Source organism: Physcomitrium patens, chromosome 23, assembly GCF_059467195.1.
Source record: "Physcomitrium patens ecotype Gransden chromosome 23, ASM5946719v1, whole genome shotgun sequence".
In the NCBI taxonomy this organism is placed as follows: Eukaryota; Viridiplantae; Streptophyta; class Bryopsida; order Funariales; family Funariaceae; genus Physcomitrium; species Physcomitrium patens.
The window spans coordinates 9,417,509-9,431,581 of record NC_143432.1 but is presented as its reverse complement, the minus strand read 5'-3'; the positions used below and the strand labels follow the sequence as shown (position 1 = coordinate 9,431,581).

At 31.9% G+C, this 14,073-nt stretch overlaps 1 protein-coding gene and 1 long non-coding RNA gene across 2 annotated transcripts; one reads left to right on the top strand and one right to left on the bottom strand.

The window, feature by feature from the left end:
- Positions 1-9,663: 9,663 nt before the first annotated feature.
- On the bottom strand, positions 9,664-10,829 carry LOC112276046 (histidine-containing phosphotransfer protein 1). Its single transcript, XM_024507005.3, has one exon. It carries the CDS (start codon positions 10,694-10,696, stop codon positions 10,142-10,144), a length of 555 nt encoding a protein of 184 aa, XP_024362773.1. The 5' UTR covers positions 10,697-10,829; the 3' UTR covers positions 9,664-10,141.
- A 124-nt stretch (positions 10,830-10,953) lies between these two features.
- LOC112276047 (uncharacterized) lies at positions 10,954-13,038 on the top strand. The gene is made up of 2 exons (XR_002967923.3): positions 10,954-12,369; positions 12,652-13,038. It is a non-coding gene; the product is annotated as an uncharacterized LOC112276047 (long non-coding RNA).
- Positions 13,039-14,073: the final 1,035 nt, after the last annotated feature.

Genomic DNA, 14,073 nt, shown 5'->3' with positions numbered 1-14,073 from the left:
GACTTTTCAATAATCAGATATTTTGGAAACAATAAGACTTCAGAGCTAATATTTAGAAATTTTTGATGGCCTCAAATATAGAAGGCACTTGAAGACTTTGTATAATCATGTGATATTTATTCAAGATCAAAAAATTCTTGTTATTGACCTTTTAGACTTCTTCAACCATTATCTATTCTGAAACAACCATAGTCTTCTGTTTCTATAGATTTTAATATAGATCTTTTAATCTTAGGCTTCTATGATTCTATATTCATAATAATAGATTATTTTATTAAGATGGCACACTTTGTACCATATACAAAATCTATCACAAGTAAAGAAATGACTAAGTTTTTTTTTGACAACATCTATTGCTATTATAGATTGTTCAAAGATATTATATTAAATAGAGAGATTCAATTTATATTAAGATTTTAGAAAATCCTTTTCAAGATTCTAAAAGTAGATGTAAATCATTCTTTGGCTTTTTATCTTCAAATTGATGGGCCAATAAAATAGATGAATTAAGTTTTAAAGTAGTATTTGAGGTTTATCATCAATTATCATCAAGATTATTGGATAATTCTTTTGTCATTAATAGAGTTTGCATACAATATTACTTTGTTGTAATATCAAGATTACTTATGCTTGTGACAAGTTGGACTTATGTAGGCTTGGACCTTCTTCTATTTGTAAATAAGTCAATCTTATTATTTATCAATTACATTAATCAAAGTCTATGAAGATCCATTTTGTATTTCACGTATCTCTTCTTAAGCCATATAAGATAGTAAATATATTTGGAAGGAGACAAATGCTACCTTCTTTATAGAAGTAGATAATGATTAAAAATTCAAGGTAGAAGAAATCTTAGATTCAATGTGATGTCAAAATAGATTGAAATATTTTGTTCATTGGCTTAGATATGATATTAGAAAATACACATAGAAGCCAATAAAGAAAGTTGAGGCTTTTTATGAATAATATCTATCAAAACTAAGATAAAAAATAATAAATCCTTGCTATAAAAGAAATGAAATATAAAAAAGATAGTATTCTACTTTCTACCTTTATTTGTAGCTTCTATGTATTTGTAGCATTAAAAAGATAGAAAATCAAAAACTAGCAAATTCAAGTCAAGAAATATCATTTCTCTCATAGAAGGGTGGCTACATCTTCACCCTTGATTTTTAAGATCCCTAATCTAGATCTACGGCCTTCATTCATCCAAGAGCCAATCTCGTTACCAAGGCTGATGACTCTTGTAAGTGGTCAAGAAATCATTTTTTTGTAAATCTAACTTCACTATTGTGTTCAAAACACCTTTTTAAGCTAAGATCGACTACTCACATGCCTCAATCCATGCTCAATTATAATTTTCATGGAAGTTTTTACTTACAAGGATCTTGGCAATTTTTGTGAAATTCTTCAAAATGAGAATTTCATTGCTTCTCTTGTATTTTGAAGGAGAGGTTGCTGATCTTGTTTTCTTCACTCCACAAGGTAAATCTGGTGCCACCATTGCATTAAAAAGACTCCCATTAAGTAGAAGAACCACTATGCCGCTTGAATTTGTCGAATTTGGATGAAAAGTAGAAGAGGGTCACTGCCTTCAATCCTTACGTGTTGTCAAGGTACCTTTGCTTTCACCTCTCTTACTTTATCTTTACTATCATCTTCACAGTGACTTGTAATCTCCACATTTCACTTTTTGGCTAATAAATTTTAAGTTTAACTTTTAACCTTTAAACTTTTAACTTTAACTTTTAAATTTAACTTTTAACCTTTAAACTTTTAACTTTAACTTTTAAATTGAACTTTTAATTTTAACTTTTCACTTAACCTTTAATCTTAACTTTTAACTTAATTTTTTTTTAATTCAACCGTTTAATTTTAAATTTTAACTTAATATTTTAATACTAATTTTTAACTTTAATTTTTTTAACTTAACTTTTAACTTAACTCTTAATTCAAATTTAAGTTTTTATTCTTATGGTCAATTAATAGTAATAATTTAGTTAATTATTTTTACTATGTTTGCATAGTAAATTTTATTTAACATGTTAATTTAATGTTGGTAATCATTGCTTGGAAGGCCTAAAATTAATTGAATTTTTAATATAAAGATTTAAATTAATCTAACAATTACACAATTGGAAGCTCTCCAATTCCACCTCTTGGACTTGTTGTGTGGCATAGGTTTCATCAAGTGGTGAATTTTGGCCTTAGAGAAGGCCTCAATTACAATGAAATGACATGGTTATTTTTTTTACCTTAGTATAATATATTAATAATAGATGAGAGGATCTATTAATTGTCTTTGAAGAAAACAAAGATTAGAGTATGTGATAAATATAATTTTCTGCATCTTGGATTTTTTCAATGTATGATGATTGCTCCTCATAGAACTCATCTTTAAAAGGGAGGATAATATCACGAAAGCACATATTTATTTCAATAATTATTAATATGATTATATAGATGTAAATAAAAATAAATTAATTTTATAAAGGGCTTCTTAGAATCTTCATTGATGATATTTTGACTTTACATGTATTTGTTATTAATTAATAGTCTAGAAATTTTTCAATAAATTAGCCATGTGATACACTTGTTGATAGCTTTTAGAACAAGCTAATTATGTGGCATACATATAGATAACTTGCCTTGCAAGTTAAGTCATATGTCTAGCAAAGTCAACATGTATTAGAAGTCCTATAGAATATTGTCATATAGCTCCTTGTTAGAGAGTATATATAGAAGGAAGAGTGAAGTCTTCTTCACTCTTGTCAATGCTTTATAGTCCTTAGTCTTGTTTCAAGACTTTCTAGTCTTCTTGTCTTTAGCAATAGTCATTTTAGTTTAATACTATATCATCTTTGATTGATTTTTTAGTCTTTTGGAATGACACAAGAGTATATTTTGAACTAAAAAGGCCAAAAAAATGTACAATATGTATAAGCCTTGATTACTTATGACTTCTAAAATAATATACTACTTGACTTCCTATTAGCTCAAGGTTTTGCTACTTTGTGGTATATTATGGAATAATAATTGTAATATAGAAACATACTTAAGATATAAATATTTTTTTGCAATACTATCAAGTTTATAAATATCTTTGAAACAATGAATTAATATTTTTATTTTATTTATTTTAATATAAAATATTAAATTATTTTTTTAGCTAAAACTTCTAAAAATATAATAAATAACTTTTAATATTTATTCAATAGAAAATATCTAATTTATAAAGAATAAATATGTATATATATATATATATTCTTTTACTTAACAACATCTATCACTATCATGGATTGTCCAAGGATATTATATTAAATAGAAAGATTTAATTTGTATCAAGATTTTAGAAAACTCTTTTTAAGATTTTTAAAGTAGAGATAAAGCTATTTTTGATCTTTCATCTTCAAACTAATAGATAGACAAAGGACATAAATTAAGTTTTAGAGATATATTTAAGGCATACCATCAATTACCAATAAGATGATTGGACAATTTTTTTGCCATTGGCAAAGTTTGCTTATTATAACACAATACATTTTTTTATACAATGAATTTTTATTTTTGCTAATTATGGTTATCATCTAGGATTTGATGCTTTTGACTTTTCAAAAGTTAATAATCTTATGATAGAAGATTTATTAAATCATTTATTTGAGTTATATACAACAATAAAGGCACATTTAAAAGAAACTCAAGAATATCAAAAGACCAACATAGATTTGCTATTGATTTAGTCAACACAGATAAGCTTTTGATGTTTGGTGATTTTTTTAAAAATAAGAATGAATTATTATAATATTTCAAATATTTTATTTGAAAGAAATTATAAAGGCCTCAATAATGATCAAATAACAAGGTGATTTCTTTGTCATAGTATAAGACATTATTGGTAGTTGAGAGGACCTATTAACCATCTTTCAAGAAAATAAAGATTAGAGTATGTCGCAAATACAATTTGCCACATCTTAAATTTTCTCAGCATATAATGAATACTCTTCATGGAACTTGTCCCTAGAAAGGAGGATAATGTGATGGACATACATACTTACTCTAATATTTACCTATATGATCAAATAGAAGTAGATAAAAGTACATTAATTTCATAATATCTTTTAGAAAAGCTTCTTGGAAGCTTAATAGATACAACTTTGTCTTTATACATATTTGTAGTTGATTGTTAGGTTAGAAACTTGGTCAACAACTTATTTATGTGTTACATGTAATAATAGCTGGTGGAACAAGCTAACTATGTAACACACATATTGTGAGTCACTAAATTGACTTACTTAGGTATTAAGTATATAAAATGCACTTATTATACTTAGAATCTCAGATTTTTAGAATTAATAATAGAAATTTTAGAAAAAAATAGAAAATAGAGAGTTAATAATAGATATATAATCCAAAATAGAATTTTGTAAAAATAATTCAACAAGAATATGTTTTTTAATTAGCTAATATTGGATGAAGGACCAAGAGAAGTAGTCTTGTAAAACAAAGAAAAAGAAAAATATTATTTAATAATAACCTTTAATATATATATTATAGGAAATAAATAAATAAATGAAATTACTAGCAAAGTCAAAAAGAAAAAATATATATTTATATATATATATATATATATATGGTAGAAGGAAGGATTAAAAGAGTGAAAAAGAAAGTAGAAGAAAAGAAGAAGAAAAAAGTAGAAAATAGAAAGAAGAAAAAGAAGAAAAAGAGGAAAAAAGATATAAAGAAAAAAGAAGAGAAGGTGATGAGAAGGATGAGAGGCTGCCCAGGAACGGCAGCAGCCTCTTTGTCGATAAGGGTCCGGCCCCTCGGATTCCTGAATTTCTTGTTTTTTTTATTTTTTTGGGTCTTGTGCGATGCATTCCGGAGGCTCCAATCTGCACGGTGTGATTTTCTTCAATTGGTGTGTGTTGCTGCAAGTTTTTATTCCTTCCGTCAAAGTATTAGAAGGCGGGTGACGTGGTTCTCTTAGGCGTCGTTTCTGATTTTTTCAAGCAGTGCGTGCGGTGTTGTGAGAAGGTGTTTGTCAACACCTGTTAGATCCCAAGTGGAATTGGATTTCTGCGATTGAAGAGCAAGCTTGCGATGCGGCAAAATTTTGGGCGACAATTGGTTCTCGCCTTCTCTTCTCTTCCACTCTCTCCTTGCCCCTCTTGTTTTTTTTCTCTGTTTTTTTTTCTGATTGCTGTCGGAGAGGTGCGGTTCGGTGTGTTAGAGCTCCAACGTGAATGTTTTTTTGTTCTCAGCATCGTCTTCCTGGGTGGCAGCTGGTTTTGTTTTCGATTAGAGCACTGTGATGGTGTCGCAATACTCTCTTGTTTTTACGTATGCGGCAAAGAGTTGTAGGCGGCGGAGAGTAACTATTTCAGGTGGCTTCAACAATCAACTACTACAATCAACCACTAGGAAAACTAGCTCAAAGTTGGTCAACGACGGTGGTGGTTCCGCAGGCGCAGTTATTAAGCATCAAAATTGACCAATCTAGTTTGATTCCTTTATTCTGAGGGAATTCGGGAAGCCATTCACACCCTCACACTTCGTCACTGATTTCTTCTCTGCATATTGCGTTGCTCAGTGGCACCGAGATCTATGGAGTGTCGTCTCTTTGATAACTCTTGGCCATCCTTTCCTCTATCAGCTTGGAATCGCAGAGTGGAGTCGTAGCAAGATCTTTACCAAGTATTGAGAAGCTAGCGAGTGAGCTCTTGCATCAAGGCTTGCAAAACTTATATTTGGATGATATTTTTATGGATGAAAATTAATACAAACAAAATAATAATAATAATAATAATAATAATAATCTAATTAAGAATTAAAAGGAAGAATTTTGATATAAGCAAACTATAAAAGAATTATTATTATAAGTGTGAGTTAATTGTAGAAGTTGGACTTAATTACTTGGTGATAAAGAAGATTAAAGAGTGAATTGATTAGGATTAATTAATAATTCTAACTCCAAAATTTCACATTGTTATTTCACTTGTTGTGAATTGGAATAAATTTTCAAATAGCGGAGGTTTATTTTAACTCATTTATTTAGAAACTTGCTTGCAAGTTAAGACATATGACTTGTAAAGTCAATACGTATTAGATAGTTTATACAAAGTATTGTCATATAGCTCCAAGTTAGATAGTATATACAGAGACAAGAGTGAAGCCTTTTTCACTCTTGTCAATACCTTTCTTGTTCTTAGTCTAGTTTTAAGAGTTTATATTCTTCTTGTCTTTGGCAATAGTCATTCTAGTCTTAATACCATATTACTTTTGGAGTGAATATTTATTCTTCTTGAGTTACTTAAAATTGTTTTAAGGCTCTTCTTATTTTGATTTATATCCTTGACACCTATCAATCAACTATAACCACATCTAAAGTCAAATTTGCATCTATAAAGCTTTTAAAAAACTTCACTACATGATGTTATCAAATCTACCTTTATTTTTCTTTTATCTAGCACTCATCAACTCGGTAATTATTTATGTCTTTAACATACAAACAAATTTCTTTTAAAAAACTTCTACCTACAAAAATATATATATATATATATATATATTTCTTGTTTTTATAAATTAATTGATATTATATTAAAATTAACTAATTTAAAAATTCAATCATATATATGTGATTGAAATATTTTCTAATGCTTGTTGGAACTTGATAAACATATTGCTACAAATTTTGCCAAAAAGATTTCAGATTTTTCTTTGAAAGATAAATAATCTTGTTTTGTTTCTAAAGAATTTGATAGGTTTTTTATAGGAATAAAACATATATATATATATATATATTTATATCTATATAAACCAAAAAATTTAAATAGAAATTAAAGATATCTTATTTTTAATGCTTTCAAAAAACTTTCAAAAATTAAAATATTAAAATATAAAATAAAATAAAAGAACCTGAAATTATTATTTCAGAGTACAGTAACAAATTATTATTTTTATATAACATAACTTCAAATCTAATTATGATTTTAGTAATATTTTTAATTATATTCAATATTTTAAATGTAATATATTAAAATTTTAATTTTTTTATCACTTGAAAATATTTTTGTATACCAAATTTTAGTATAATTCATTCTAAAGTAGTTTAAAATCCAATAAATATTTTAGTAATTATATGCTTTAAAAACAAATATTTTTATTGATTAAAATTTAATGAAAATTTATTATAAATAAAATAAGACTTACAAATCTAGAATATATATATATATATATATATATATATATATATATATATATAGGTGTAATTTTAATAAAATTCATATTATACTAATCTTATATATATATATATATATATATATATATATAGTGCTTACATAATAAGTATCTTTAATATTAAATCTATAAGTTTTATATTACCATATTATAAGATTTTATAAGTTAAAGAATATAAAATAATTTTTCAAAGTCTAAAAACCTTTGTTTTTCTATAAAATTATATTAGTAGAAATTATACTTGTTTTGATTATTTTAAGAGTAGTAGTATTCTACCAACTTAATCTTTTAATTGGTTCTTGATTTTTTTAGTCTCTCTCTCTATATATATATATATATATATAGAGAGAGAGAGAGAGAGAGAGAGAGAGAGAGAGAGATAATTAAAATTTAATAAATCTTTGTGAGATTTTAAAACATGTTATAGTTACAAGAAAATGAAATATAATTTTTGAAAGTTTTTTCTACTTTATTTATACACCTTAAACAACATTAAATTTCCAAATACGTATTTTTATTAATAATTTTATCTTTTCATAATTTTTTCTGATGATTAGAATATACAAATTTTTATTCAAATATAATAAAATAAATATATGAATAAATAAAACCACAAAAAAGTCCATATTTCTAACCTAAAATGTTTTGTATCTATTACTACAACCACTTGGTTTTCTTAACTACATATGCCACCAACACAGAAGTCATTTCAAATTCTAATTTGCACACTTATTATTATAGATATTAATTGAAAAGATGTGCAATAATTCACAACCACACTCACTCTAAACTAATTTCTCCAACCTTCATTGTTTTTTTCTTTTTTCTTTTCATTTTCTTTATTTATTTGACACAAACACCAACACTACAACACATACCATGTGATTAGAACACATATACTTGTGAAAAAAAAACAGCAAACGCACAAGATTATTTAACACCATTTATAGACTACCTACCTTTGACTTCACTTTTGTCCTTTTTGATAGTCAAGCCATGAGGCATCACAATTCGGGGTCCCTCATCCAAACTAGTGGTTGTACATCTATAAAAAAATAATAAAAAAATAAAATAAATAAATAAAAAATCACCACTAACTTCGATGTTCCTCGTGCAAGTTATCACCCAAAGTGTAAAACAATTCATTCCACATTAGGATAAAGACACGTTTGTGAAGGGAGAAAGAACGTGTCTAGCTAAAAGCAGAAGCTGTTGGAATGCAAAAAAATAAAAATAAAAACAACACATGTGGAGCAAGATTTGTGAAAGCCACATAACAGCAATTGCATGGAATCGTTCACAAAAGAAGCAAAAAATACAACTTTGTTGAATCTATGTGCAGAGTCAAGTTGGGTGCAGTCAAACTATGCAGGAGAAAAACAAGGCATGGGAAATCAAGCTTTGATGCAGATTCCAATGGTTTGTTAGCACCGTGAGGCATAGGAAATTGCTGTTACCTTGGTCTCACAAAAGCAATTTCAGAGATTGTTTTCATGGAAGAAGTTGGGCGACCATGAACAAAGTTGAGAGGCTCAAATAAGAAACCTCTCAACTCCATTGCTATCATGAAAACGGACTTGAAAACAAATATCCTCACTAATGATATATATATATATATATATATATATATACACATACATACATCTAAAGCTTTCTTTGGGGAGCCGCTTTGCTTCAGGAAGAAGTTCTGTCACACTCTCATGAATTAAAGAGTTATGAACAAATCTTAGACAGCTGTCAAACCAGTCTAGAACTACGATAAACAAATTATAAGTTCACTCCATGCATTGGTAGGGAGATCACTTTTGCATTCCACAGATGTAAGCGCATGAGGAACAAGCCAATTGCAAGCAAAGTTGCATATGATTAATGAAACATAGGCACTTTACGTGAATCAGCGAAACATACGCGGCCTAGACAACACAAAGAGGGCCGTATTACAACGCACATAAGTTAAATCAATTACTTAAAATATTTTCTAAACCTGTTCCAAAGCAAAACTTGACTTCACAAACTGTTTGAAGCCGAAGCATGAATAGATTAACGCCTAACTTGTTGGCATGCTTGCTGTAACATCCTGCCAACACCAGCTATCAGTCTATACCACTGACAAACACAGTTAAAACAAAGGTAACAAGATCGATTATTCTTCTCAAGTAGGGCCACGAACTGTGCTCTGAATACAAGCCATTCTCTAGCATGTATCAGAATTTGTGTAACCGAAACTCTGAACCCTTGGCCCTGTTGGTCGAAATGTAAAGAGCGAGCAAGGAAGTGCACAGCACCCATTCTCAACAATCACCGAATTGTGACTGACGACTGTACCCTCCAAAGCCCTACTTAAGCTAACCCTCAATAGATAGAGCACCGACACCACGTAAATCATTCCAATATCAATTGCGCTTTCAAAGAGTAATAACAAAAAGGTGAAGAGTCAAAGGATCTCGGAATACAGATTATTATGCCGGAAATGCAAAATGCGACTGTAAGATCATTGGTCAGAGTTGCATGGGCACTGCAGGGCCATGCTCTCACCCCTACTGACCTTCTGAAAAACGAAATTTCACCAATGACTTCATCTACGTATGAGCAACAAAGGGTTTGTAGAGGTCGTGGGTAAATGGGTTTCATCTCAGAGGCGATTGGTTGATTGCCTGCCGTGTCCTACGAACTTCGAGGTTTGGTGATCTCTACCCTGTTAGTGGGTACGAATTGAGTAACAACTTTATGTTTTAGGGTTTAGAGATAATATCGAAGCGTCTCAGCATTCTGATATGCAGTCGTTTCAAGGATCTTACCACGTCTGCAAGCCAAGTGCGATGACGCTGAAACTCGCTCGGAAATTTATTACCCTAAAGCATAGCCCTGCATACTTGTGACTGTTGCCATCTGATATCTGCTCGCGTTAAACATGATTGTTGCAGTTCATGTAATAGACTGTGCCACCAGTAGCCGCAATTTCTCTCTCAAATTCAAGCATGGTGAGAAGCTTTGGCCTCAAAATGTCGAACGCTTCTTTGACCTTCTCCAGAGCATCCAGACAACCTTGCTTGTCTTCTCGGCTAACGCAGTCGCGGAATTTCCCACACCAAATCGCGACCTGGTGAGCACCGATAGAAGCATTCGAGTTTCCAATTTGGCAACCGTAACTCCAAACCGGGCTGCAGAAATGATAATCCACGGGATCTGTCTTTAAAGCTTTTTCAAGCTCCTCAATGCAAGAAGCGCATTCCTCCATATGGCCGGTGATGATCTCCTCTACGAAGTTGGGATTCTCGGCATCTTGAAGCTCCTGCAGCTCGCTGAAGCGGTAGTTCAGCAGCTCCTCTCGATACATGCTGTTAACTAGTTCCTCGTGCCGCGCTTGTAATGCTTCCAGATCCTGCCATTTCTCCTCGCTGGCCGTCATCTTCTCATCTTCATCGCTCGAATCCTCCACATACTTGAATTCGAGACCCATCTAGCTGGATACTTGTCTTCAAAAGCCTCAAACGCCTACCTCTGATATCAGTGCCCCCACACCCCCAGAATGTTCAGCTCACACCCTCAATAAAACTCAATCAAACAAATTCGGCGTTAAACCTAATCGCGCTTTTTAGATTGTCGGTGAGCCCTGGCTTTGCTACTACTGATGGATGAACCCCGTGGATGAAACATCCACGATGCTGTAGTTTCTGATAACGGGTTGACAGAGCTCCCACCACAAATGTCAGTAATGAGAAGAAGAGCAATTTGAATATAAATTTGATCGTGATCTTCGCCTACCTTCTGTGAATATTGGTGCACATGGTTAGGTGATTTCAAAGAGGCAGACAACATTGGACCCAATAAAGATTATGTTAGAGTGATGATCTTGTGCATTTGCAGGAGAGAGTCCAGGAGTGACTAAACTCTGATTCTAACGAGATGTCCCACTAGGGTTTAATCTCCACTTCCAGAAGTTTCAGACATATCGTTCTCTTTGTCATTGCATTCTCGTTTTCGGAGGTTCGGGTTCCTCAATCTGGTGGAGTGAGTGGAATCGTGGTGCGTGTGCGGACACTGCAGAGAGCGTTAGTTCCGCTCTATCTTCTGCCATTCGTGTTACTGACAGGAAAGCATTCTCGTCGCGTAATTTGCGAGGATGGATTGTGCTTGAGGGCCTTGTTGGGAGACGTTGGGAGTGTAAATGGAATTTGGTTGAGACGCGCTTATGATTCTCTGGACGAGAGGGTTTTCGCTTGAATCCATACAAGCTTACATAAACTATTGGAGATACGTGCTCCATGTGCTTGTAAGACTAGGAAAATTGGATTTCGTCTTCGCGGGTTTGTGCTTATGCGTTTGACTTCATTGTGACCGTTTACGCACACTCTGTTATTGATGCTCTTGACTGCTAGGCAATAATATTCATAGTTCCGATTTTCCACTGCCGTCTTTATTAAAGAGGAAAGTCTGCATGACTGAAATTGAAATCTCTTTTTTCGTACTTGTCCTCATCCTCTGTCTCATTTTCTATGGCTAGCCATGTCACCGGTCTGCTCTTTGAAGATACACTAAGCATTACTTTCTGCTCATAGTTTCTTTTATCGAGATCAAATGCCGATGCAGATGAAGAGATTCCTAGATGGTGTGTCTACTCGCCTTTACACATGTAGCCAAGAGAGGTTTTCTGTTACTTCGTTGCCTCTTTCAACTTGGCAGTCTTCTTTTCTCAGTGATGGACACTTTGCTGCTTGAATAATCTAGTTGTGCTTAAAGCTTTATAAAGATTAGGATGCCAATTATTGGTGCCAGATTGCACCATCCTACCTCCTTAACGCTCTCTCAAAGGTCTTCATTTGACAATCGCTTATTGCTAGCATTTACAGAAGGGTCCCAGGTATAGCAGAAACCCTTCGATGTTTCGACCGGTGAACGGTTCCAGAAAAATCTCTTGCTACTTTTGCTGTGGTTGATATTGGCAACTTCCACTCATTGTTACTAACTTTGCAGTGGAGTATCTGAGACCTGTGGCTAGGTGAGCGAAGTGGATGTGTACAACGAAGGTTGGGGCACATTCTATGAAAAACCCTGGATTGGTGTTGCTTGATCATAAGAGGGACTGATAGCCATCGGTGGTGCGGAACGTGTTGTCACTGTCATGGATCTCATGTAATGAGCCGAATTGCTCCTCTCAAGTTTCAACATGTGGTTTTGTAACATACATTGCACATTTTTTGGTGTCAATGATTTTCATACCGGTGCAGTAATGTCTATTGTCTTAGAAGGCAAGTACTGCTTGGTACTGCTTCATGAGCTGAGGTTTTTACTATGGCAGATGCACTCCAAGGTCACAATGGATTGGGTGCTTGTAGTATAAGCTAAGTTGCTCAAATACTTTACATACTTTGTTCCGCACTGCCTTAATCTTATGCCACTTCGGTTCTTTTGCAGTGCTTTGAGGCCTCCTTGCAGGCTAGAGTGAAGATGGCACAATTTAAGCAGGCCATGCGACAGGGGACGCAGACCTTGGCTTGTAAGCTTTGGACCAAGATCCAACACATGTCCCTGTGCCCTACCTGTGTGCACAATTAGGAATTCATGTTAGATAGCAAATGAAGAAATAAGATTTAATAACAGTTTAAAGAGTATCTTTGTGGAAGAAATAATTAATGAGATTAAGTCACAGATTGCATATACTAGGAGAACCTCGAAAGCCTGATGAGACAAAAAGAATTCCTTTTGTTTTCTTACTTGGGTACTTTTTACATCCAAAGCTGTGAGATTACTTTTTATGACGAAATTTCCTATTAATGGAAATATGTTCATATGATTGTTCCATATTATTGTGACTATTTGGCAAAATGTGCATGAAAGATTTATGCACAATCAAGCAAAGTATAAGCAGTTAATTACATTGTATTTGAATGAATTATTATATTGAATGTATATTTTTAATTTTTTTTGAGATGATCTATCAAGTTTTGAAGATAATTGTGAAATCCATAATTTCAATAATGGTGTACAATGTGAATTTGTATGTTGTAGAAGTCTTTGATATCAATGTGCATAAATAGTACATATTTTAAGTGTAATTATAAGGCTTTAACTAGGGACACACCCCTAAATTGCTCATGTCACACCCCTTTGATAACTCACCACAAAAAGAATTGCAGTCTGATGGCAAAATAGAACAGAAAAGACCCTCAGGAAAGCACACAATAACAAGGTTCTATGTTGTCCCTGGCAAGGAAGACTTGTTGTCCCTGGCAATAAGGCTTTTGGTGGTTTCAAAGGCAGTCTTGGTGTGGATCTTCCAAATGATGAAGGTCTCAAGATCAGGTGGTAGTATAGTGGTAGTCTTAAGATCAACAAATCCAAACATGTTGTCAAGGAAGGGAGGTGTGTCCCTAGTAGCGGCCTGATTATAAATCTAAGTTTTGGTATTTTGGACTAAACGTTAGCTTTATAATTAAATTGAATTAGACCAAAAAAGCACAAACCTCAAAACTATCAAAGAATTGAGATTTCATATTCTTCTCACAAAATGCACAAGAATTATATAAATCATTTTAGACTATTTTAAAATGTGTGTATAATATTAATATAAAGATTTTTAAACAATCAATACATAAACATGGATCAAAATAACTATAGTAAACTCACTTATAAAATAAATTTATACATGATTTTTTATCATAACACGAAAAATAAAGAAATAAAAACAATAAACACATATTACGTAAATTATGCACTTAATTCATTAATAAGATAATAAAATTAAATGTTATAAAATCAAATAAAAAACTCAATTTTATAAATAAAATGCAGGATGATAATTTTATTGTTTATTTACATCTCATTAAGAATTTTTTA

Coding starts and splice junctions, on each gene's coding strand:
- LOC112276046 (XM_024507005.3), bottom strand. CDS start 10,696: ATGGGTCTCGAATTCAAGTATGTGGAGGATTCGAGCGATGAAGATGAG.